Here is a 24,710-nt window from a genome sequence, read left to right on the forward strand (position 1 = left end):
CGTGTGCCGTCCAATGCTTCGTGGGAACAAGCTATGAAGATGATCATAAATGATCCAAGATATAGGTAACTAAAACTTTGAATCAAATTTTGATTTTCACAGGGCAGATGCAAGCAGCAACTTAATTGTATTTTTGGGCAAAATTTTTGTGTTTGAAAGAACTTTAGTGGGTTTTTCTATATTTTTCCTCTTGTCTGGAACAAGTTTAGTTTTTCAAGTTTGGTAAGAAAAAAGTTCCAAATCTGCTTTCATTTTCTGTTGGCACAAGTAGAGCATTGGCTTCCTTTACTTTCCTTTTTTTTTTTTTTTTACGCATGTTTTCCAATTTCTACATGCCTCCAACAACAAAAAAAGTCTAGCTGAAATGTACGCAAAGTTTTGTTCAACCTGATTATGAATGTCCCCCTCCCTCTGCACATCACCAATTCATCGCTTATAGGCATTGTGCCTAAAATAAATTGCTTCAGTGCTTCTGATGTAATTTCTTTAGATACCCATAGTTTGTGGATACTGGACTGTAGCACCTACACTACTTTACATGGCCAAAAGTATGTGGACATTTCAAATTAATGTAAAACTGTAGGCATCTCCTCCCCCATTTTGGATAGAGTAAGGGAGGGTCATAGCCTCTGTCAGTTTATTTTTTCATCTGTGTCCCATTGGTGAAATTTCTCTTCACTTTCTGTCCCATAGACAAAACAGGAAGTGAGTGGAAATCCCTGCAAATTAAGGGGATTCCTTGGGAACCCCCTGGTGCCAGAAACAACGTCCCTGTTGAAAAAGAGTTCCCTTCTATTTTCTGTGGACAACCCAAAGTCTTGGATTTTTTTTTTTTTTTTTTTTTTACTTTCGATTAGAACGATAAACATGACAAATGGGGTGAATCTCCCACAGACCGCAATAAAAACTGTTCAAAGTGTTCAAATCCATCTCCACTCTATCCAAAACTAAAAAAAGTTTTGCTTTTAGGTGTACCTAAATTTTAGATGTTTTCAGTGATGGATATTGTTAATGCAACAGCATAAAGGCTTTTCAGACAAAACGTTTTGTAGCTCGTAGGGGTGTAGTTGCAATTTTAATGCCTGTGGTGTTTTTAATCAAATATCCAGTGTGCTCATATAGCTGTGATAGTCAGGTGTCAATTTGACCATATAAGATGTGTTTGTGTTATTTTAAGTGGAGGTTTGGGATTCCCATCCACATAAGCACATAGAGTATAAACTTTGAAATGAACCATGAGGAAAAAAAAAAAAAAAAATCCTCATGAGGATTACTATATATTTTATGTTCCTCACATTCTTTCTCTATAGCGCACTGACAAAGCTAAGTGAGAAGAAACAGGCATTTAATGCTTATAAGGTACAGACAGAAAAGGAAGAGAAGGAGGAAGCCAGGTTGAAATACAAAGAGGCTAAAGAAGGTTACCAGAGGTTTCTAGAAAACCATGATAAGATGACCTCAACCACCCGATACAAGTAAGACTTCATGCTGTTTATTATTATTATTATTATTATTATTATATATTTCTTTTACAGCATGTTTTCATCATGCCCACTTATTTAATGTATTTTTCCTTCTGACTATCAGAAAAGCAGAGCAGATGTTCTCGGAGCTAGATGTCTGGAATGCAATTTCTGAGCGTGACCGTCTTGAGATTTATGAAGATGTTTTGTTCTATCTTTCAAAGAAAGAAAAGGTAACAATCTTCTGTAGCGTTGTTAGTTTTTGCTATTGTTGAGATGCATATCTTTAGGACTACACAACAGAACTGATCTGTATTACTTTTGCTGACTCCTTGGGATCACAGTGTCCTTTTTCAGTCAGGCTTGTAAAACACACATCTGGTTGATGCATTTAATTTCGTTATCTTTGATGTAATAGAGTTTTTAGGCACAAACAGTAAAATAGAAAGAGGTGCTGATAATGCACTCTGTGAATTGAGATTTACTTCCCTTGCACATTTGGTTTCTCTACTAGAAACACTTAAATTCCTATTTATTCTGAACTCCAGCCTTACTTTCAATCTTGCACTTGCTCCTGGCTGACAGACGTCCAGCACTGTCTATCCCTTGTCTTCCCCTGCCTTACTGTCACTAGCACACCCCTTTTATTTGTTGGATTTCAGTTGGGCATTACCTAGGACAAACTACATGCAACGGAGTCTACCCACTCCTCTATGCTGACATGCACTCATTAAAGAGGAGCTCCAGTCAGTTTTCTGAAAAATAAAAGTCAGCAGCTACAAAAACTGTAGCCACTGACTTTTAATAATGACACTTACCTGTACCAGGATCTAGTGCTGTGCTCATCTGAGGGGGCGCCAAGGACACTGTTCATTCCTTGGCTCTGGCATCTTAACTGTGGGAACCCAGCTGAGACTGCTTGTGGCTGTTGTGGCAAAATAGGGTGCAAACTAAAAACGGGGAGTTTTATTTAACCACTTCCCGCAAACTCACGTAGATCTACGTCAGCTGCAAGAAGTGGTTGTACCAGGGTAATGCCTGCAGCTAGAGGCATCATCCCGATACCATTTTTTTAGAGCAGGCGGTCGGCTTTCAGGTGGCAATGGCCGATGCAGCTCAGGAGCCGCTCGTTTGTTACCCCAGCGAGCGGGAGGGGACGCCCTCCCCCCCCCCCCCTTCCGCGGCTCTGCCTATGTCTCCCGGCACCTCCGCCGGCTGGTTGGAGTCCAGAACGAAGCCGGATTCGGCTTCAACTGGGTCTCCGATGATGTAACCCGGAAGCGGCGTTCATGACGTCACGTCTGTGTTACTCAGCGGCTAAAGGCGCCGAATTTAAAAAAAGTGACAGTATTCGAAAATGCAGTTTTCGGCATTTTGAATATATTGGAAGTGCAGTGGAGGGGTCTGGGGTCTTTTAGCCCCCCGATCCCTCCATAAAAGTACCTGTCACTGCCTATTGCTGTCACAAGGGATGTTAACATTGCTTGTGACAGCAAAAAAAGTGATTCGATTTTTTTTTTCTCCTATTTTTTATAATTTTTTTTCAATAAAAAAAAAAAAAAAAAACGTAAGCGTCAGTGTGAGCTCGCACACGAAAGAAAACCTATACGGAAGTCGCGCCCGCAAATGAAAGCGCTGTTCAAACCACACATGTGAGGTATTGCCGCTATCGCCAGGACGAATGCTACTCTAAACTGGTAGCAATTAAAACATTTTAAAACTTCTCTTATGGAGATTTTTATTGACCCTAGCTTGTTGCCATTCCGTGGGTGTGCACAATTTTAAACCGTAACATGTTGGATATCTATTTACTCGGCATGACATCTTTTACAATATACAAAAAAATTAGCTAACTTGTTTAGTTTTTTTTTTAAAAATTACTTTTGAAAGATCTGCGCAAATATTGCGTGACAAAAAATATTGCAACAAACCACCATTTTATTCTCCAGAGTCTTTGCTAAAATATATATATGTATATGTTTGGGGGTTCTAAGAAATTTTCTAGAATAAAATACAGATTTTAACTTGTTAACAATGTTTCAGAAATGGGCTCGGTCCAGAAGTGGTTAAACATTTCACGAGCATGTTGAGGGGGGGGGGTGGAGGGAGGAATTGGGAAAAGCAAAATGTCAGCAAGTTAAGGCTCCGTTAACACTAATGTGGCCGCGTGATCATGCCTGGGGCTCGGTGCATCCCTGTTCAGTTTCATGTGTGAATCAGATCAGAATTTTTGCCTGTATTCGCTCCTGAAATTGAGCCAAAGATTCAACAGGACCTTTTTTCCAGTGCGCTCCGTGGCCCCCCAGAGCTGTGTGAACCGGCTTCATTGAGAGCTGGTCACTCTCCTGTCATGCAAATTGAATGCGGAAAAACTCGCATCCAATTTGCATCAATGTGAACCCAGTCTAAAATTCGTAGTGGGAACGTATCATGGCTGACATATTGTTTAGCAATAGAACATTGCCACAGATCCCTTTACAAACTCCCACAAGGTTAGAAATATTTTTTTTGATTTCTCTGTGCACTTGGCACATTTTCTGTTTACTTCCTGACCATATTTGTAGTTGCATTGTGCTTTTGTATATATTTGGTCATGTTCTACTTGCATTTTCATCCCGAGCAAGAGGTGCCTTGCAGGAAGCCACTGCACTAAAGGTGCAGGACATTAATGCACTTTAGTGATGTGCTAAAGCCTAAACCTTTTCTGTTAACAGGAAAGTTCTATCCCTGTAACCAGTGTGCAGAGGACTGGATAATACAGAGTTAAAGTATTTAGGATCTAACCAGTACCTCTCAAAATCTCCTAATCTGTGTCCTGTTCTGGACTTTCCCACACCAGTAAGTAGATCTTCAGTAGTAATGGCTAAAACAGAGGTGTACATGATTACAGGCGTGTACACGTTGACATCCACTGTATCCTTGCAGGATGCCACTGCTAGCCATGGTTAAAGAGTGGTGTGGGAGCTGAACAAGTTTAATACTTGTATTGCAAATACTCATTAAAGCAATGATGCTCACACACTGCCCAGCAATAAAGACCTATCTGTCTTACTGTTAAAGTGATAATAAAATCAGTTTTTTTCCCTACTGCACACCTTAAGGCTTGCAATATATCCCACTTGCTCTGGTATTAAAGTTTTACTGTGCTCCAGTTTATGCTGGTCTCCTGTTGCCCATGTTCTGTTTTCAGGGTGGCTTCTTCCCCTTTCAGGGTCCTCTGGAGCCACTCTGATGTACATGCTCCCTGAAGGACTACAGGGGCGAAACATCCTCAGATCAACATTAAATTTCTCAAAGCTGGGCTTTCATGTGTGTTGGCGCTATGCATGATGGGACATGTGGTTCCGATGAATGTAAGCTAATGAAAAGTACTGAGCTTATTAGTAATTTCCAACAAAGAGGTTGAGGGATGCAGTGCACAGAAAGGCAGCAGGCAGGTGCTTAATGTAGGAAAAGAAAAGTATGTTTTTAGTAACTATTTTTAAAGAAGTCAATTTGTTCTGCTGTGCAAAAATATTTTTTTATGTTGGTGCAGTCCCTATATGTCTCCCAGCAATGCAGCCTGATATACAGATCACCACTAGAGAGAGAGAATCTGCATCATCTTTGCCTAATACAGTTAGGGCCGTTTCACATGGCTGATTGGGTCCATCTGTCAGTTTTTCAGGCAAACCCAATCAGACTCTCCAGTCTCCTCCTGTGGATCCCCGAGTGTCAACGGGCGTGTTCGTTGACACCTGCTGATATCCGATCCTGTCCCCTAAAAACAGAGGGATGGGGATCCATTCCCTATTTGTCTGACGGATTGAATGACAGTTGGGTATAAACGGACAGGCAGCCCGTTTACATCTGACTGCCCATAGAGGAGAGTGGGCTGTGTCTGTATTCCCTCTGCATAAGGCAGACCATAGAATAGTGAAATTCTTTTCTAGACTGTGCCAAGCCGTCCCTGCCGTTAGTGATCATCTCAGGTAAATCTGGTAGGCTGGTTGTACCCAAGTTGATCGATCAACTTGGTACATTCAGCCTACCCACACAAGGTTCAAATCTTGGCCGGTTCCTGCTGAACTGGCAGAGTTTCGAACCCTCTATGGCTGGCCTTCAGTGGAGCAGACAAGATCAGCCATCCGCCTGCTCAGCAGGGATCAGCAGACAGATTCACTGCTAGACAGGTGGACTATTACGGTGCCCATCCTGTGTATATGGGGCCTTATAGAAATATAGTACAGCAAAATAACTGTTATAACAAAATATCTGTCCTTTGGTATAAATTTGGTGCTTTACCTTTTTGCTTAGAAAGCTTTTAATCAAAAGCATCTTGCTTCGATATTGTGTGTTCATTCCATTGTCAGAAATGTTTATCTAAATAATATTCTGAAGATATTTTAAGGTTAGAAAGATTGCAAAGCAATTACTGGCGACATTCAGCAAGCTCATGAGATGTACACACTAACTCTGCTGAAAATAATGGATTTGATGGCAGAAGATACATCTCTTGTGTTTTTTCCATGTAGGCAATCCAGCCCTGCATGAGAAATAAAAAAACGCTATCCAATGAACATGTTTGTTTTCACGTATTCACGTTCCAGCATTCCTTGTGACCTTTACAGATTATTATGTGAATGTCCCACTGACACAAGGCATTTTTGATTGTCATTGTTGTCTGGAAGATTTGGCTGTTTCGCTCTAAATTGCTGCACTTCCATTTTATTTATGAAAAATTGTGCTTTCTGTTTTTCAGGAACAAGCCAAGCAGCTCAGAAAGAGGAACTGGGAAGCTTTGAAGAATATATTGGATAATATGGCAAATGTAACCTATTGTACAACCTGGTCAGAAGCACAGCAGTACCTCATGGACAACCCTACCTTTGCTGAAGATGAGGAGCTGCAGAGTGTGTATTAGTTTACTATTATCACATATTAATGGACTGGGGTACCTTTTACCCTAATCCAGATTTCTTGTTAAGTTGCTATTGCCAGCAAACCAGATTTATAGTTGAAGATATTTGTTTTTGAGGTTTTTTGTTTTTTTTTACCACAACGTTCATGCGTTTTACATTATGTATACAAAAAAGCGGCCTGTGTTGGCTTTATTTTTTTTCTTTTTGAAGTTTTACAAAGGGTTTGGAGTCAGTATTGTTGGGCATCTTACTCCAGACTTCAAAACTGGATGGGATCTACAAGGCTGGATTGTATTTAATAGTTGCCAGACCAGCACAGTCTTTGCTCCTCAATCCTCCTTGGTAGGTACATTGCTACTACATTAGTGCTGCTAAGATTGCACCCGTCAAAGTAGACAGGAGGTGGCACCACTGTTTTCCTTATTTTTAATAAAGCTTTTGTCCCCATCCTGGCTGTTGTGGCTTGGCAGGGGTGTATGAAAATGGCTGGATAGAGTAACAAATCCTTGGGTAAATAAAACTATTCACAAATGTACGCTTATTGCTAGAGCAGCTAAAATATGGTACGCCCTTTCTCATTAAATAGTTCTAGCTGAGAGTGTCAACAATCGTTCCATTTTAATTACACACCTTATTTTAGGCTCAGTGATGTCATCTCGGGATCTCTGTTTCTCTATGCAATATAAGGAGATCATGGTTGGTGGGAGGGGCTGGCGGAGTGCTAAATGTAGCTCCTGAAAAGGCACAGCACCATGCCTCAGTAATACCCTCAAGAGACTTCAACCCTGATGCTGGCTTTTGGGGGAGTTATGTAAATATCAAAATGCCTTGATGGTTGGATATCAGTCTGAAGGAATTGGCATTCTAGGTAGACTACATTGGCCTTGGGTAACACCCAAATGTGCTGCTGAGCTTCCATGTTTGAAAAAACTATAGTCCAATTAATGGAAGCGGTGGGCTAAGGACAGTTTGGCCAGGGAGAAAAGCGCTAGATGATGGGCGTTATCCAGTCAGGAAATGAGACCAGCTCTGTCCAAATCGCTGCAGCTTGTCGTGCACACTGAGAAGCTCCGAGAATGCAATGAACCCTGAGAACTCTGTTTCAGTACAGGGGAGAAGCTTGTGAGAGACTTAAGGTAAGGCTGGAGTTAAACTTTAACTATTTGCAGAAGTTCAACTTTGGCAATAAGTGTGGAGTTATACAATTACCTGCAAGCAAAATAAAATGCACTTAAGTAGCTGATGCAGGCTATCGAGTGCAATTTGATTGATTGCTGTAAATTACTTATCTCCTTGCAAGGACCCAACACAGCATTGTTCACTATGGCATATGTAGGAATTTTGGATGGCAGTGTCTACATCTAGATCAGATAAGTGAAGAAGTAGAAAATTGGAAGTGTTCCTCCCATTTTTACCAGCAAGCAAATAAATATTTTACTTCTGTGTAGGGGAACCTCTGATATTTCTTATATTGCAGTGTAGCCTGAAAATGAACACTTTGTTTTGCAGATATGGATAAAGAAGATGCTTTAATATGTTTTGAAGAGCATATTCGGGCTTTGGAAAAGGAAGAGGAGGAAGAGAAACAAAAAACTTTGCTAAGGGAAAGGCGTCGGCAGAGGAAGAATCGAGAATCTTTCCAGGTTAACCCCCCCCCCCCCTTCTTTCCCTCTCTATCATTTTGTGGGGAAACCAGGGGGACTGATTGGGTATATGATCTTTCTATAGGAAGCTGGAAATTGAAGAAAATGTCTTCTCCTCCCTTATGTGCTGTACTCCAGCAATAGACAGTCTTTAAGGCCTCCTGCGCACACGGCATTTTTACTGCTGCTTTTACCAGCATCAGACGTGTGTGCGTGTGTGTTTTTTTTTTTTTTTTCCCCAGCTTAAAAACGCCTCTCCATTCTCTCCCCTCTCCCCCCTCCCTCTTCCCTCCCTCTTTCCCCCCTCTTTCCCCCCCCCCTCTTTCCCCCTTTTTTCTCCCCTTCCCTGCCATTGCTTAATTCCAGGTCTAGGACATGCCCAAAAAGAGTTGTATTGACAACCCTGAAGCCAACAGCTTCAAAATCAAATTGACAATGCCAACTTATCTACCTAATGAGTAGGATATCTGTTTTATAGCAGTTATAATATTTTGCTATTCATAGTGTGAATTCTGTATTTTTTTTTTTATTTTTTATTTTTTTAGGTGTTTTTAGATGAATTGCATGAACATGGTCATTTACACTCGATGTCCTCCTGGATGGAGTTGTACCCCACAGTCAGTTCTGACATCCGATTTGCCAACATGCTTGGTCAGCCAGGTAATTACTTGCTAATGTTTACCTCTGAAATGTCTGTGCATACATTACATATACTGATTACTCATTGGGAATACAGCAGGCATAAAGGTATAAACCCGAATTACAGGAGGTCGGACTCAACCACAGCTGTTTGCCTGGTGTTTATGCAGTAGCTAACTAATTTAACTTGGTGCCGCTGAGTAGATAGACACGGTACAACTCCTGTGGTCTTGATCTCGATTATGTCTTGTTACACCCCCCCAAAGACTTAAACCAAGCTGTCGGTTTGGGGCACACATTCACACTTTGCTGTACTGGTGTGTTGTGTAATGCCTGTTGTGTTAAGGCAGCCAATTCAGATGCAATGCATTAACCACTTCAGCTCCTGAAGGTTTTACTCCCCTTCCTGACCAGGCCATTTTTTGCAATCCTTCGTAGGAACACAGGTCTCTATGATCATTCCATAATTCCCGCCCTTACAGTTAGAATAACTTCCCTAGGCTCACATTTAACCCATTGATCACCCACAGTGTTATCCCCTTCCCTGCCAGTGTCATTATTACAGTAACAGTGCATATTTTTAGCACTGATTACTGTAGTAATGTCACGGGTCCCCCCAAAAGTGTAAAAAATGTCAGGGGTCCGATCTGTCCACCGCAATGTCGCAGTCCCGCAAAAAAACGCACATCGCCGCCATTACTAGTTTTAAAAAAAATGACATAAATCTTTCCCGTCGTTAGTAGAACTCCTTGGGAACCGCAAGTCACCAGAACTAGTGTCCCATTAGGGGATTTCCCCTATTACTTTTCTGGAGACAACCCAAAATTAGGGATTTTCTTCTACTTTCGCTTTCAGTAATGGTAAGCTGGACAAATAGAGAGGTCGAATCTCCCTAACGGAGGCACAGGCCGCAATAAAAACGGACAGAGGTTCTAATCCATCTCCATTCTGTCCAAAACTTTGTCTTATACTTGAAACGTCCTCTGATTTTATTTCTTGCCAAAGTCCAAGTTGGCTCTTTTTTTGCTGCAGTGAGCTGCGGGCTGGGTCACTTTCCCTACAGCTCACGTAAACGAAGGGGTTTGCAGGGCTGGAATGACTCGGCCCACAGCTTATTGGATTTGAGAAAAAAAAAACACAAGTTTAGAGGACGCCCAAGCTCTCTGCAGACTCCTAAGGCAGAGTAGATCAATAACCAGGGAAAACGGAGGGTACTTGGGCTTTATCTTGAGAGGCGTTGAGGGGAAGGAGAATAGAAATAGCGTGCAACACTTCTTCTTTCTGCACAAAGTTAGGGCCTGCGTGTTTGCAATCTCACTCATGTAGATAATACTGACAACTGTGCTTCTTCAAATGCATGGATTTCCAAAAATAAAGCTATTTTCAGAGTAGCTATTTAATACATAGCAGCTTTTATCTGTTTGGATTATTTTTTCGTGCTTGTTTCCCCATTTTGAGTATTAAAAAAAAAAAAGTATGCCTCAGTTATGCAAGTGGGATATGCTGTGCTTGAAGCCATCTAAGGCTTGTCCTGGCATTTTGTTTCCTAAAATTAAACTTTCTTTCTGATTTTTACAGGTTCTACAGCATTGGACCTATTCAAATTCTATGTGGAAGGTCTGAAGGCTCGATACCATGATGAGAAAAAGATCATCAAAGATATTTTAAGGGTAGGTGTGAGCTTAACCACGTCCATACCGGGCCAATTCTAGCACTCTGCTCCTACATGTAAAAATGATAATTTCTCTCGTTCATTGACAGACGGAGCTGCGTATTCTTCTTAACCATTGGGTTATGCTGCCCCCTACAGGAGTAGTACACTAGGCAGGAAAAATCTTTACCATGCCTATGGGGTAGTCCCTGAAGGCCTACACCCACTCACTCTGCTTTAGGATTCAGTTTGTTTCTGCTTAGTTTAGGAGTAGGACCTAGTTCCCTGCTGGGACTTCGGTCTTGGTATGTTTTTTATTTGAAAGGAAAACTTTTGTTAGAATTTTATGTTTTTAGCTAGTTATGTTCCTGACAGAACTACAATCAACAGCCGGACTGGGCGTCAGACTGGATATTCTAGATTCTTAAGGTCTCCCAGTCTGGCCAGCGAGCGTGTGCAGGTCACAGCTCCACGCTAGGCCTCGCCACGACAGAGCCCCAATGGACGGGGGCTGTGAGTAAAACACCTGGCCAGGACACACATGACCTGGTTTGTCCTGAGTCACAGCGTACCCCTTGGCCGTCAGCACCCCCTATTCTAAGATGGGGAGGTGGTCTGCCCGGAGTGGTGCCCATCCGGTCAATGTTGTAGTAAGTAGTGTCCCCCCCTTCCCCTTTTGTGGTCTGTCGGGGTGGACATGGGCCCCTCCTTTAGATGGTTGGACCCCTGGGTTCCTTTCCATTCCTCCCATCCCCTTGAACAGTCACGGAGGTCTTTTGGGCCCAACCTACCACCACGTCCCCCTCCCGGGATGAGGTAGGAGCTGGCTTTGCCAATTGCTCCAGTAAGGGGGGGTGGATGTGGTTGTTGCTGACGGAGCTGTCCAGATCGCACACATGGGTCTTTGAGCAAGTTCCTGGCCCCCTTGGGGTTAGTGACTGGGGCAGGGATGTTCTTTGGGCTCCCTCCGGTGGTTATAGGCTGGGGGGGGGTTTAAGCAGATGTCTCTTCGTCTGCGGGTCTGCGACCCACGTGGCTGCATCGGCCCAAAAATTTAGTTTGCGGCCTACTTGCGTCTGTCCGAGTGCCTGACCGAGCTAGACGGACGGTACTGCCGATGGATGCACATGGCCGAATCATGCCGAAAATTGAGACTGCAGCTTTGCGGCCTTCTCGCGTCTGTCGGAGTGCCTTACCAAGCTGACGAGGCCTGAGTGGATGCCGACAGATGTCGGTTTTGGCGGTCTTCTTCCAACGACCTTTGGCCACACACTCCCTGGTGCGTAGCTTTCTTCAGGGTGCATGACATTTGATTCCTCCAGTGCGGGCTCCGTTGCTGCCTTGGGATCTTAATTTGGTGCTTTTCAGCTTGAATGTAGACATTGTGTTGCCTTCCCTGTGTCCCAGGCCTTAACATCCGAAGAAAATTGCCTTGCATACCTTGAATGGTTTATGGGCAATTGGGGTGTATCTGGCAGCTACGGAGTCTTTAAGGAAATCAGACTCTTTGTGCTCACGGATGAACCTCGAAAAGGGTTGTCCACTTCCTCTGCGACCTTTTTCAGATGGATCAGACCGATGCTGGTTCAGACCTATTCCATCAGGGGTCAGGTTCCTCCTTTCCCTGTCAAGGCGCACTCTACTAGGGCGCTTAGTACCTCCTGGGCTTTCCGTCATCGGGTGTCAGTGACGCAGGTTTGCAAGGCGGCCACCTGGTCGTCGGTGCATACTTTTTTACAAAGTTTTATAAAGAGGTTGTGTTTGCATCTGCGGATGCTTCTTTTGGATGTAAGGTTTTGCAGGCTGCTGTTTAAGAGGACCATGATCCTCTTTGACGGTGTGGTGTTTTTTTTCAGGTGGGCTGCAGTTTGGTTGAGCTCCAGTTGCCTGGTTGGCTAATGTTAAACCTTGAATTTTTTTGTTCTTCCCACCACTCCTGTTTAATACTGCTTTGGGACGTCCCAATGGTTATGAATATCCGGAGCTGTCCGTCAATGAACAAAAGAGAAAATTTAATTTTTGACTTCCCGCAAAGTCCCTTTCTCTGATGTTCATTGACAGACACCGCACCCACTTCTCTGTGGAGTTATTATTCTATTGACCCCCCCCCCGGATTGCCCATTGGTGTAGCCAGAGTTCTTTGTTTCCTACTCCTGTGTTCTAGCATCCTACTCCTGTAGGGGGCAGTATAACCCAATGGTTATTAATATCAGGAACTGTGTCCCTCAATGAACATCGGAGAAATGGATTTTACAGTAAGTCAAAAATCCCTTTTTTTTTTTTTATCACTTTTATGCCTATTACAAGGAATGTAAACATCCCTTGTAATGGGAATAGTGCATGACAGGTCCTTTTTTTATGGACAGATCTGGGGTCAATAAGACCTCGGATCTATCCTACAGACTGGAAAGTCTGAAACCGAAAAAAAAAATCTTGGCTGGCTAGCCGAGATCATGGCAGTATTTACAACTGCCTGGCCGGATGTGATGTTATAAGGTCGCGCCCAGGCCCCCGAGCCGTAGTAACTGCCGGGGACCGTCTGGTCCTTGGTATTCTCTATGGTGATCCCTTCTCCGGCTCACCCGTGCTCAGAAGCTCCGAAGGTCGATGGGAGGGGGGGCGTCTCCTCCCGCCACCTGTAAGAAAAATCAAGCGGCTGAACAGCCTCCGATTGTTATGGTGAAGAGAATAGCCGGCTACAAAAAATATATGAATGATGCCTGCAGCTGCAGGCTATCATTCAGATATCCTCACTCAAAGCCCAGGACGTCATATGATGTCCAGCGGTGTGGAAGTGGTTAAGCCAGTGCTTTCCCAATGAGAGAACTACCACTATAGCCATCATTGTTTAAAATGGCCCTCCTCAATGCATTTTCACCATGAGTAGAACACCAGTCCCACTGAAATGCAACTTTCATTACAAACTGACAAGCGTTGTGTTTTAGACATTTGTCCTCATTCTGTTTTCTGCTTTCCTCTCAGGATAAAGGTTTTGTAGTTGAGCTTCGGACAAGCTTTGAAGATTTTGTCACAGTTATTAGCTCAACCAAAAGAGCCACTACGTTAGATGCTGGAAATATCAAACTTGCTTTCAACAGTGTAAGTTCGTATCTTTGCAATCATTGATGTCTTTACATTTAATTAGAATATTGCCCACTTTAGATCTTAGTGGTTCAGGTTCACCCAATATTTTTCTCTTTTAAATTGCTAATTTATGTGCTTTCTCGTGATTTACATTCCCAGCCTCTCACATATCTCCGTCTCGGGTCTAAGCATCTCATTTGTCTGTAAGGAATTCAGGACCACATGTCCCTTCTTTTTTTTTTTTTTTTGCACTCCCAAGTGTAGAATGCAGGCATGAGACAGGTGATAAGCGATGCTGAAAAGCCATTCTGTATCTTATCAGCAAGGGCGAATAGGATGTTCTAGAGCATGGTTTCTCAACCAGGGTTCTTTCAGAGGTTACTAGGGGGTTCCTTGAGCAATTTCTGCCCCTCAGATAAGATCTAACTGACACCATTGGTCTTGTTAGGTATCTATAAGGGGGTAATTCTTTCCACTGACCGTTGCACTAATGTTTCACGAGTTCTAGATATAGTATTTTTAGTAGGGGTTCCCTGAAACTGAAAATTTATTTTAAATGTTCCTCTGTGTTGAAAAAGGCTGAGAGGCTGTCCTAGAGAATTGTACATTGGCACCTCATCCTGTTGTCTGAAGCAGGAGTGCACAGCTAAGGGTAACAGTGCTGCTCCTTTATGATCTGAATGAATGCAAAATGTTCTTCGATTAGATGAGGTGGAAAGCGGGACGTCACCACCCCGCCTCTCCACTTCATCCAGTCAGAGAATACAAAGCATTCTTTAAATGATGCCCATGCTGAGCAGCCAACCTCCTCTGTTTACAGTGCATAAGGCTAGCCGCTTAGCACTGCTTTCTCTTGTGAACTTTCATGATGAATTCCTCCACCACGCCTGTAGCTACAAAACTGAGAGTTAAAAAAAAAAAAACAATTTACGTATTAGGAATCTGTTAATATTTCAGTGTCCAGGCAGGAAAAAGCGCCAGTGCGTCCACAAAAGGCACCCCAAAGCCCTTATACTTGCCTTGTCTGCCATCTTGTTGACTCAGATGAGGACACTACCTGAAGTTTGCAGGTATGGGTAAGCCTGTGACAGCACTTGGACCTAGCAGGCAATCACTCCTAGGACTCAGTGACTGGTGACCGCAGGCAGTCACTAGGCCCATGCTCCATCACATTGACCCAAAGGAGTAACGTTGCTGTTTCCCCCAGGTCACCACTACAAATAATTTCAGTGCAAGCATGGTATTAGCGATCGAGGGGTCACTTTGCAGAGACACTCACTTTGTCCTGCATTGGCAAGGTGACATTGTCTCTCTACGTTTCAGCAATTTTTAAACACTTGAAGACCACCTAACCTACATATACGTTGTGTCCTTTAGGTGGTATACCGGGGTAATGTCTGCAGCTACAGCTTTTTAGTAGGTGATTGGCATTTTTGTAAAAGCCATCCTAGTGGCTAATTAGCCACTGGGTGGCTTTTACAGGCAGCAGCAGGGGTCACCCCCACCTCCTGTCGATGCCTCTGTGCTCTACTGTCCCACTGGTGAGCCGACCAGCTTACCAGGGAGTTGAACAAGTAGCGAAGGTCCCCGATCATCTCTATGGTGTAAAAAAACTAAAAGCAACAAGTATTTTATCACTTCCAGTTTCCCCAGATGTAAAAATTGCCCTTTTCTCCTTTCATCCTTCCAGGACGGCCTACATTTGGGAGATTGTGTCTCCGCCTCACAGGAAACACAACTAATTTGCAGCTGTTTAAAAGGGTCCCACCCATCCTTAGCTCCAGTTCAGTTGTGTTTCCAACCTCACATCGGAACGTTTGTTTTTTTACTAACCTGAGGCAAATAGCTGGCCAAGACGGTACCCCTGGAAGGCAGCTTCGGTCGGCCTAATAGCAGGTTCCTCCCTAGCTGTGTCCTTGGAACTCAAGTTAGGGAACAAGAGGATCCAGAAGAAGGTTCTAGTTATTTAAGAGACCCTTCTTGTTCAGAGGAGGACTCAGAAAATAACAGTGAAGGGGAAAAAGTTAAACTTTTTTCCTTGGAATATATGCAGGGTCTTCTTAAAGTGGTATATGACACTGAAGAAATTCCTATTCCGGCAAAGAAGTCTTCTTGCAAAGACAAAGTGTACAAGGGCTTGGGGAAAGCCCAGTACAGAACCATTCCCATTCACCAGTCATTAAAAGACATAATACACCAGGAATGGAAAGTGCCTACACATGCCTTATCCAGACCAAAAAACTGGAAAAGAAGGTTTCCCTTTGAGCCTCAAGAATTGGAGGTATTCAAAAAAAATCCTAAACTTGATGCTCCCCTGGCACAGTTATCAAAAGGAACAGATTTATCCTTTGAAAATGCCGGGCATATTACAGATCCTATGGATCGCAGGATTGAATCCGTATTAAGTAAGGCCTGGGATTCTAATGCATATAATACAACTATAGCCTTAGCTGATACCTGTATGGCCAGGAATACAGACTTTTGGCTTAAGGAACTTTTAAAACGTGTCTGCAGTATGGCAGGATCACAAGATCTGATAGATTCCTTAAACATGATTAACAAAGCTGCGTCCTATTTGGCAGACGCAGCTGTGGAGTCATTAACAGCATCTGCTAAAACAGCAGCATTAGTAAATTCTGCTAGAAGGGCGCTTTGGGTCAAAGCTTGGGAAGGTGATACAAACTCCAAAGTAAGACTTTGTGCCCTGCCCTTTGAAGGTTCATTACTGTTCGGTTCAGGACTTGATGATACCTTGTCCAGATCTGCAGAAAAGGGGAAAAAGTTCCCCACCAAGAGAGAGGACAAATCAGGAAGATATTCCTTTCGAAACTTCCAAGGCAAGAATCAAAAAAGACCATTTAAGGCCAGGAAGAAAGGCTCTGGAAAAGGAAAACAAGGGGGCAATTTGTTGTTCCTTTAAACCTGGGCCTAAACCTAAAGAATCTAACTGACGTCAGCGTCGGTGTAGGGGGCAGACTGACCCATTTTGCTTCCCAATGGGAAAACATCTCTGCCAGTCCCTACTTTCTGCATCGGGAAGGGTACCAATTGGAGTTGGTCTCACAACTGGTACCAAATTTAACTATGACCTGTCCCTTAAAAATAGAACAGAAGTTCATGGTCAGAAAAAATCTGTATCAAAATGTCTGTATGACAATGTTGGGTGTAAGAAATGCTTACCTACGTGTTCCAAGGTACGGGGAACATCAAGTAGTTCTCAGATGCACCATAGTTAACAGAAGAGGGGGCTGCACGTGGACAGCCCAGAGCTTCTCCTTTTTGCTTGGCAGCAAATCCAGGGATCTTTATAAAAATTTGGGTCAAGGTAGTAGGTCTTCTGTACCTACTAGAGCTGCACGATTAATCGTATGAAAATCGCGATCTCGATTCACCCCTCCTGACGATCTAACGCTGAAATATGCTCGATTCTTTGCATAGCTGCATAGCAGAGAGAACAGCTGTGGAAAAAAAAAAAAAGCCTCCCGGCAAATGGCTATCAGCAAAGTCTCCCAGTAACTATAAACAAAAATGGTTACATTGTATCTTTTCCTTCCCTCTGCCAGGGAGAAAGGAAGTTTAACCTCTTAAAGACTGGATCTTTTTCTGACATTTGTTGCTTGCAAGTTAAAATCATTTTTTTTTGCTAGAAAAGTACTTAGAACCCCCAAACATTTTATATATTTTTTTTTAGCAGAGACCCTTCACAATAAAATGGCGATTGTTGTAATATTTTATGTCACACTGTATTTGCGCAGCAGTCTTTCAAACGCAATTAATAGACTTTAATGAATAAAAAAAAAACGTAACAGTAAAGTTATCCCAATTTTTTTGTTACACAGAGAATTGTGAGAGAATCGTGATCTTTATTCCAAGCTTAAAAAATCGTGATTCTCATTTTGGCCAGAATCGTGCAGCTCTAGTACCTACTAGGCCAAAGTTTGGTCCCGTGTCTGGACGATATGTGGATTTGGATAAAACCAGCAGATCTACTGGGAATCAGTTACCATCTCATCCAACAGGTAGAATGGGAACTGAACCCCATAATTCTCTAACACCTGGTCCAATAAATTTGGCAATCAGAAGTGGACATGTTTGTCACGCAGCAGAGCCAAAAAGTAGAGAAGTTCTCCCTTCTGATAGTACAGAAGGATATGCTGGGCTTGAAGGCCCCAGTAATACCTGGGCCTTTCAAGCTAACCTATGCCTTTCCACTACAGAATCCAATATCAAGAGTTCAAGGATGGTCGCAACCACGCCTCATCCGAGTCACGCCTGGGTAGCCAAAAACGATGTGATTTGCAACCCTGGTGTCTCTATTAGTGACAGTACCTCGGAAAATACTAGATCTATCACTACAAGGAACTCTGATTCACCCCAGATCAACAATCTGGATAGGGAACGCCAAATATTAAAAGAAAAAGGATGCTCAGACAGAGTCATTGAGACCCTCCTTTCTAGTAGAAAGCCAGTAACTAGAAAAATGTATTCCAAAATCTGGAAAACTTTTTGTACTTGGCAGAGTCAGAAGGATTCCTCTGCCTCAACCCCAAGGATCCTGGATTTTTTACAGGATGGGGTAGATAAGGGGGTGGCGGTGAACACCCTTAAAGTACAGATAGCGGCACTTTCTGTTTTTTTAGACAAAAGGTTAGCCCAAAAACCTTTAATTAAAAGATTTCTTTTGGCTCGGAGAAGGGTGTCTCCAATTAACAGAACTATTGTTCCAGCCTGGAACTTAACGCTAGTACTAGAGGCATTATCTATTGATGCGTTTGAACTTTTAAACAAAATTAGTTTAAATATTTTGTCTATTAAGTTAACCTTTTTGTTAGCAATCACCACAGCCAGGAGAGTGGGAGATTTGCAAAGCTTATCCATAAAAGAACCCTTTATGAGAATTCTCCAAGACAGGGTGATTCTTAAACCAGATCCACTGTACCTGCCCAAGGTAGTGTCATCTTTTCATAAGAATCAAGAGATGGTTCTCCCATCATTTTGTGAGAAACCTAAGTGTGCAAAAGAAGAAAAATTCCATTGCTTAGATGTTAGAAGATGCCTTCTAGCATATCTAGAAAGAACCAAGAGTTTTAGAAGATCTAGTCACTTGTTGGTTCTGCATCCTGGACCAAGGAAGGGTTTACAAGCATCAAAACCCTCAATCTCTAGGTGGATTAAACAAGCCATTAGTATGTCATATAAGGTGTCGGGTACCCCCACACCAACAACTCTAAAGGCACATTCCACAAGGGGCATGGCAACTTCCTGGGCCGAAAAAGCCGGAGCATCCTGGGAACAGATCCGCCATGCTGCCACTTGGTCCAGTCAAGATACATTCCTAAAGCACTATCGTGTGGAAGTTCTGTCGCAACAAGACCTTGCCTTTGGCAGAAAGGTTTTACAGGCAGTGGTCCTGCCCTAAGGTAGGCCAGTATGGATTCCTTCATCATCCTCCCAAATGTAGGCCGTCCTGGAAGGATGAAAGGAGAAAACTTACCGTTAGTTCACCGGTAACGGCTTTTCTCTTCAATCCTTCCAGGACGGCCGGCCTACTTCCCGCCCTATGTGGTGGTGAGTTCTAAAAGAATATGTATATATAAATGTATATGTATTTATATGTAGCTGTTTGATTGACTATATTCCTTAAAGTTCGGTTGGAAACTACTTTCCTATTACTGGAGCTAAGGAAGGGTGGGACCCTTTTAAACAGCTGCAAATTAGTTGTTTCCTGTGAGTCGGAGCCACAATCTTCCAAATGTAGGCCGTCCTGGAAGGATTGAAGAGAAAAGCCGTTACCGGTGAACTAACGGTAAGTTTTTTTTTAATTGTGAAATCATCTGAAAATGCCGTTCTTCGTGTGATCAGATGCTTTTAAGGGCAGAGGAAACATTTGGTGTCTAAAAGACCCCAGATCTTTCCATAAACAGTACCTTCATAGGGGATGTTTACATTCCATGTAAGAGCAATAATGGATAAAAAAAAGTTTTATATATATATATATATACAGTAAAACCTTGGATTGCGAGCATAATTCGTTCCGGAAACATGCTTGTAATCCAAAGCACTCTTATATCAAAGCAAATTTTCCCATAAGAAATAATGGAAACTCAGATGATTCGTTCCACAACCATTTATTCATAAATCCTTCAGTTTATAGTCCATATAAAAAGATTATAGCATTGTGATAGGTTATATAACCATAAAATGTCCATCCACAAATAGACGCTTCCACAAGGGGATTAGAAGCAAAATCCAGCAGGAGCTACAGAGTATCAAAGAGAAGAGAGGCGCCTCTAAGTGTAGCAATATGGTTCCATTTAATGAAGGTACAACATTTATGCAGGCTTCCGGGGTAAAGCTGTCCACATAGACTATCTTCTGCACCGCCGGCTGCCAGTCTGTAATCCTGACCGGGAAGACCACCCTGCAGTAAAGCGATCTGAAAGCGAGGGGCAGCATGGAAGGGATGATGTAGATGGCGGGGGGAGGATGGTCTATGTGGACAGCTTTACCCCTGATGCCTGCATCCTTAGATGTGCCTGTTCCAATCATCAACCATGTTAGTTGCTAAATGTTGTATCTTCATTAAATTTAACCATATTGCTACACTTAGAGGCGCCTCTCTTCTCTTTTATACTCAGCTGTGGCTTGAGGCTACTTGTATATCAAGACATCGCTTGTATATCAAGTCAAAATTTATTTGAAAATTTTGCTTGTCTTGCAAAGCGCTCTTAAACCAAGTTACTCTCAAACCAAGGTTTTACTGTGTGTATATATATATATATATATATATATATATATATATATATATATATATATATATATATATCTCAAATTTTAAAGGAACGCTTTTTGAAAAAACATCAGATCTCAATGGGGAAAAATATCTTGCTGGATATCTATACTGATGCAGTCGGGGTAATGTTAGGAATGAAATGATGCCACATCGTTTGATGGAAATTTAAAATTCACCTGAAATTGGGCTTAATTTAACCACTTCAATACAGGGCACTTTCACCCCCTTCCTGCCCAGGCCAATTCTCAGCTTTTAGCGCTGTCACCCTTTGAATAATGATTGCGCGGTCATGCAACGCTGTACCCAAACACAATTTTTATCTACAAATAAAGCTTTATTTTGGTGGTATTTGATCCCCCTGTGGGTTTTTTCTTTTTTGCTAAACAAAAAAAATACCGAAATTTTTTTTCTGTTTGTTAAAAATGTTGTAAATATGTGTTTTCTCCTGCACTGAGGTGGCACTGATGGGTATATGCAACACTGTTGGGTGGCACTGACTGGCATTACTAATGGGCACTGACTGGCATTACTGATTGGCATCCCTGGTGGGCTCTAGTGGGCATCCCTGATGGGTCTGCACAGATAATCAGTACGCTGATTATCAGTGCAAACCCCCCCTATTAGGAGAGCCCTCCGATTGGCTCTCCTCTGCTCGTGCCCTGTCAGCGCGAATTGAGGAAATCCGATAAACGACACTTCCTGGTTACAATGTGACCAGCTGTGATTGTTCACAGCTGATCACATGGTAAAGAGCCTATGTCATAGGCTCGTTACCGGGATCGGAGATGCGGTGTGTCAGAGTGACACACTGCACCACTGATCGCCGCTCTGCTCGCCCTCGCCTTATCCTGCTGGACGCCATATGACGCCCAGTCAGCATAACTTAACCACTTTCCGGCCGTCATTCTTCTATCTGGTGGGCAGGAAGTTGTTAGACACCCCAAAAATTAAAGTGAAAAAATGATGCAGCATACTATTCCATTTTGCTAAAAATTTCATTGCAGCAACTCAAAATAGTACTCCTTAGTTTGTATGACCCCCCACGTGCTTGTATGCATGCCTGAAAACATCAGGGCATGCTCCTAAAGAGACGGATGGTGTCCTGGGTTATTTCTGCCCAGATCTGAACAGACTGAGGCGCAACCTGGCAGCGTCGGATGGCCCAAAACATAATGTCCCTGAGATGTTTTATTGGTTTTAGGTCACGCGGGCCTGGGAGCCATTCAATGGTATCCATTTCTTCATCCTCCAGGAACTGGCTGCATACTCTGGCCACATGAAGCCAGTCATTGTTGTGCGCCATTAGGAACCCAGGACCCACTGAACCAGCGTAAGTCGAACAATGGCTCCAAGGATTTTATCCCGATACCGAATGACAGTCAGGGTGCCATTGTCTAGCCTGTGGAGGTCTGTGAATCCCTCCATGGATATGCTTCCCCCAGATCATAACTGACCCACCACCAAAACCGGGCATGCAGAATGATGTTACAGGCAGCATAATGTTCTCCACGCAGGGTGAACCTGCTCTCATCTGTGAAAAGCACAGGGCGCTTGTGGCGGACTCACCAATTCCTGGGGTTCAATGCTAATCGAGCTCCACCGTGCCAGGCAGTGAGCACAGGGTCTATTAGAGGACGTCGGGCCCTCAGGCAACCCTCATGAAGCCTGTTTCTGATTGTTTGGTCAGAGACATTCACACAAGTGGCCTGCTGGAGGTCATTTTGTAGGACTCTGGCAGTGCTCATCCTGTTTCTCCTTGCACAAAGGAGAAGATACCGATCCTGCTGATGAGTTGAGGACCTTCTACGGCCCTGTCCAACTCTCCTAGAGTAACTGCCTGTCTCCTGGAATCTCCTCCATGCTCTTGAAAGCTGGGAGATGCAGCAAACCTTCTGACAATGGCACTTATTGATGTGCTGTCCTAGGGGAGTTGGGACTCCCTGTGCAACCTCTATAGGGTCCAGGTATTGCCTCATGCTACCAGTAATGACACCGGCCCTAGCCAAATTCAAAACTAGTGGAAAAACAGTCAGAAAAGATGAGTAGGGGAAACAAATGTCGGTGACCTCAAACCTGTAAAAGGATTCCTGTTTTTTTTAGGTCGTCTCATTGTTGCCCATCTAGTGCACATGTTAATTTCATAACACCAAAGCAGCTGAACCTGATTAACAACCCACTCTGCTACTTAACTGACCAGATCAATATCCCAGGAGTTAATTTTACTTGATTCTATACACTGATTAAAAAGTGTTTCTTTCATTTTTTTGAACCGTGTATAAAAAAATGTCTAGATGTGTATAAAAGTGGTTAAGTGGCATTTGGATGTGTTTGGAGTTAGGCCTTCAAAAATAACTGCAGCTTTAGGCAAAAGACCATGCAGGCATTCTAGATTTATTTGAGGACTGGCTTTGACAGGGGGATTAAAAATCAGCCGTTAGTAATTCTTTTCATAGGGTATTTGTTTGACTGGAGAGCCTTTTTTTCATTTTTAGGTAAGCTAAAAAAACAGTTTTGGCTAGACTTTGGGTTATTGCTTTGTTTTTAATATTAACAAATAGCAACAATGCAAATGTCTGCACTAAATGTTCAATTCTCATTTGCTTGTTGAACAGAAGAACAAATTTGCTAGATTAATTGTTGCGCAGAGTGCAGCAGGCGGCATATATTCTACCAGTATGCTTCTTTCCCCGACTCTAATTTTGCCTGTATGCGTGGTGTCTAATTTACATATGCACATTAATCAAACCACTTACAACTGTCAGTCTGAAACTGATGACTGAACAAACACCAGGCACTTTGTGTGCAAAACAATTTTGAAGAGCGCAGCTGTGTAGAAAATTGGATTTCTTGGGATATTAGAAGGGGGAAAATGGTATGCACTTCCTCCTCAATGAAAATGCTACTGTAGTGAAATGTTTTTCTATTTTCTATTTGGTCTATCTGTTATTTCTGAGAACATGACCGCTATGGACTCTAGCTGCTCTCCAAAAGTCTAATGGGCCGTACACACTATAAGATTTTCTGAAGACTTTTTCCTTTAGACTTACCAAAACCATATAATATGAGGTCAAACCTAAACACTTTCAATTTGTATGCAATCTGGCAGGCCCTTGCACTACATAGAAAAGGTAAATCTGAAGGAAATCTAACCAAAAAAGTTGGATAGTGTGTATCCAGCTTTAGGTTTACATGCACACCAGCCATTTAAGGCCAGTGAGGATTGTAGCGGCCAGAATCTTCTCATTCCTGCTGCGGCTGTCAACGGCAAGGTGTGGCCGCTGGCTAAACTCACTATATAATTACAGGTAAGCGGGGGGCTCCGCTATTTACTGCTCTCTGCATAGCCAGCGATTACCTGTGGTGATCGCTGCTGGACTCACCCAAAGAAGGTAATCGCTGGTTGCGCACAGAGCTGCGAATAGCTGAGACCACTGCTTCCCCGTCATTCTAGTGAGTGGGGCCGGCGGCCGCATCTTGACATGGAGAGCCGCAGCAGGAATCAGAAGATTCCTGTCGCTACAATTTGCATCAGCCTTTAGTCTTATTTTTTTTTTTTCTCTTGTACTTCAGTTTACTTAAAAGTTTCTGATCACTTACATAACCTCCTACTTTCTCTTACAGTGGGTGTCTCAGGCCTGTTTGGCACCCTTAGTGATGTCCGACGTTCTTGGACACCTTGGTGAAGTTCAGCCACCCATAAGTGTTGTATGCTCTTGCTTTAAGGCCCCCCTCACCTTTTGTGAAATGCTAACACAAGGTTAAATGTGTGCTTTACCCCAACATGCAGTGACCGACAGCCATGTGCTCTTCATTCACAATGGCACCCCGATGCATGATAGGTGCTGTTAGACCTATGTACATTACATGTTTGCTTCAGGTTCTCATGGTTTCACGCAGTGTTTACCAGTCTATCTTAAGAGTGGACCCTCTACAATCTGTAATGAACTGAAACCATACCAGTGCTCTTGGTAGCCATACACCATGTGATCTAGACTTCTATGCTCGCATGCACAAGCTTTAGACCAATATTATTTTATTAATATATTTTTATTTGTCAAGTAATACTGCATGCATGTTTGTGTACATACAGATTTTTAAAATGCTAAAGCATAATACGGATCACATTAAAAATGTTTTAATGAATATCCTAAAAGTTTTAACGCTGGCAGCCCAGACTTGAGGGCCTATCCAAACTGTGCATTGACAGACGTTTTACCACATGGTAATAAATGTTTCCTTTGTGCCCCATTCATGCTGCAACATAGCCTAGTGCTGCAATATAGACCTGCTGCATTTTATCGCAGCGCAATGCAACATTCCAGTGCATGAAGTGTACGTTTTATACACTTCAAATAAAGCTTCTACAAATCTGGGGGAAAAAAGCAGTGTGATTCACTGAATTGTGCACACTGCCCCCTAGTGCAGCCGGCAACAGAGCGGCCGGAGCTGTGAATTGCTCCTGCTGCTCTATGTTGCAATGTGAATTCACCCTTTTATACCAGTTCATTTTTATTTTTTTTTTAAATTTTCATATCC

The 24,710-nt window shown here is 42.9% G+C and overlaps 1 protein-coding gene across 3 annotated transcripts in view; it reads left to right on the plus strand.

Annotated features, from left to right (window-relative positions):
- PRPF40A (pre-mRNA processing factor 40 homolog A) overlaps positions 1-24,710 on the plus strand; it is a 77,809-nt gene that overhangs the window by 36,553 nt on the left and 16,546 nt on the right. For all 3 annotated transcript variants that reach the window (XM_082261113.1, XM_082261114.1, XM_082261115.1), the window contains exons 13-20: positions 1-65; positions 1,311-1,475; positions 1,588-1,696; positions 6,205-6,355; positions 7,874-8,007; positions 8,553-8,667; positions 10,225-10,316; positions 13,280-13,396. In XM_082261113.1, coding sequence (XP_082117239.1) covers positions 1-65; positions 1,311-1,475; positions 1,588-1,696; positions 6,205-6,355; positions 7,874-8,007; positions 8,553-8,667; positions 10,225-10,316; positions 13,280-13,396 — 948 coding nt within the window. The remainder of the gene's footprint in view (positions 66-1,310; positions 1,476-1,587; positions 1,697-6,204; positions 6,356-7,873; positions 8,008-8,552; positions 8,668-10,224; positions 10,317-13,279; positions 13,397-24,710) is intronic.

Source organism: Pelophylax lessonae (assembly GCF_965119305.1).
Source record: "Pelophylax lessonae genome assembly, chromosome: 6".
Lineage (NCBI taxonomy): Eukaryota > Metazoa > Chordata > Amphibia > Anura > Ranidae > Pelophylax > Pelophylax lessonae.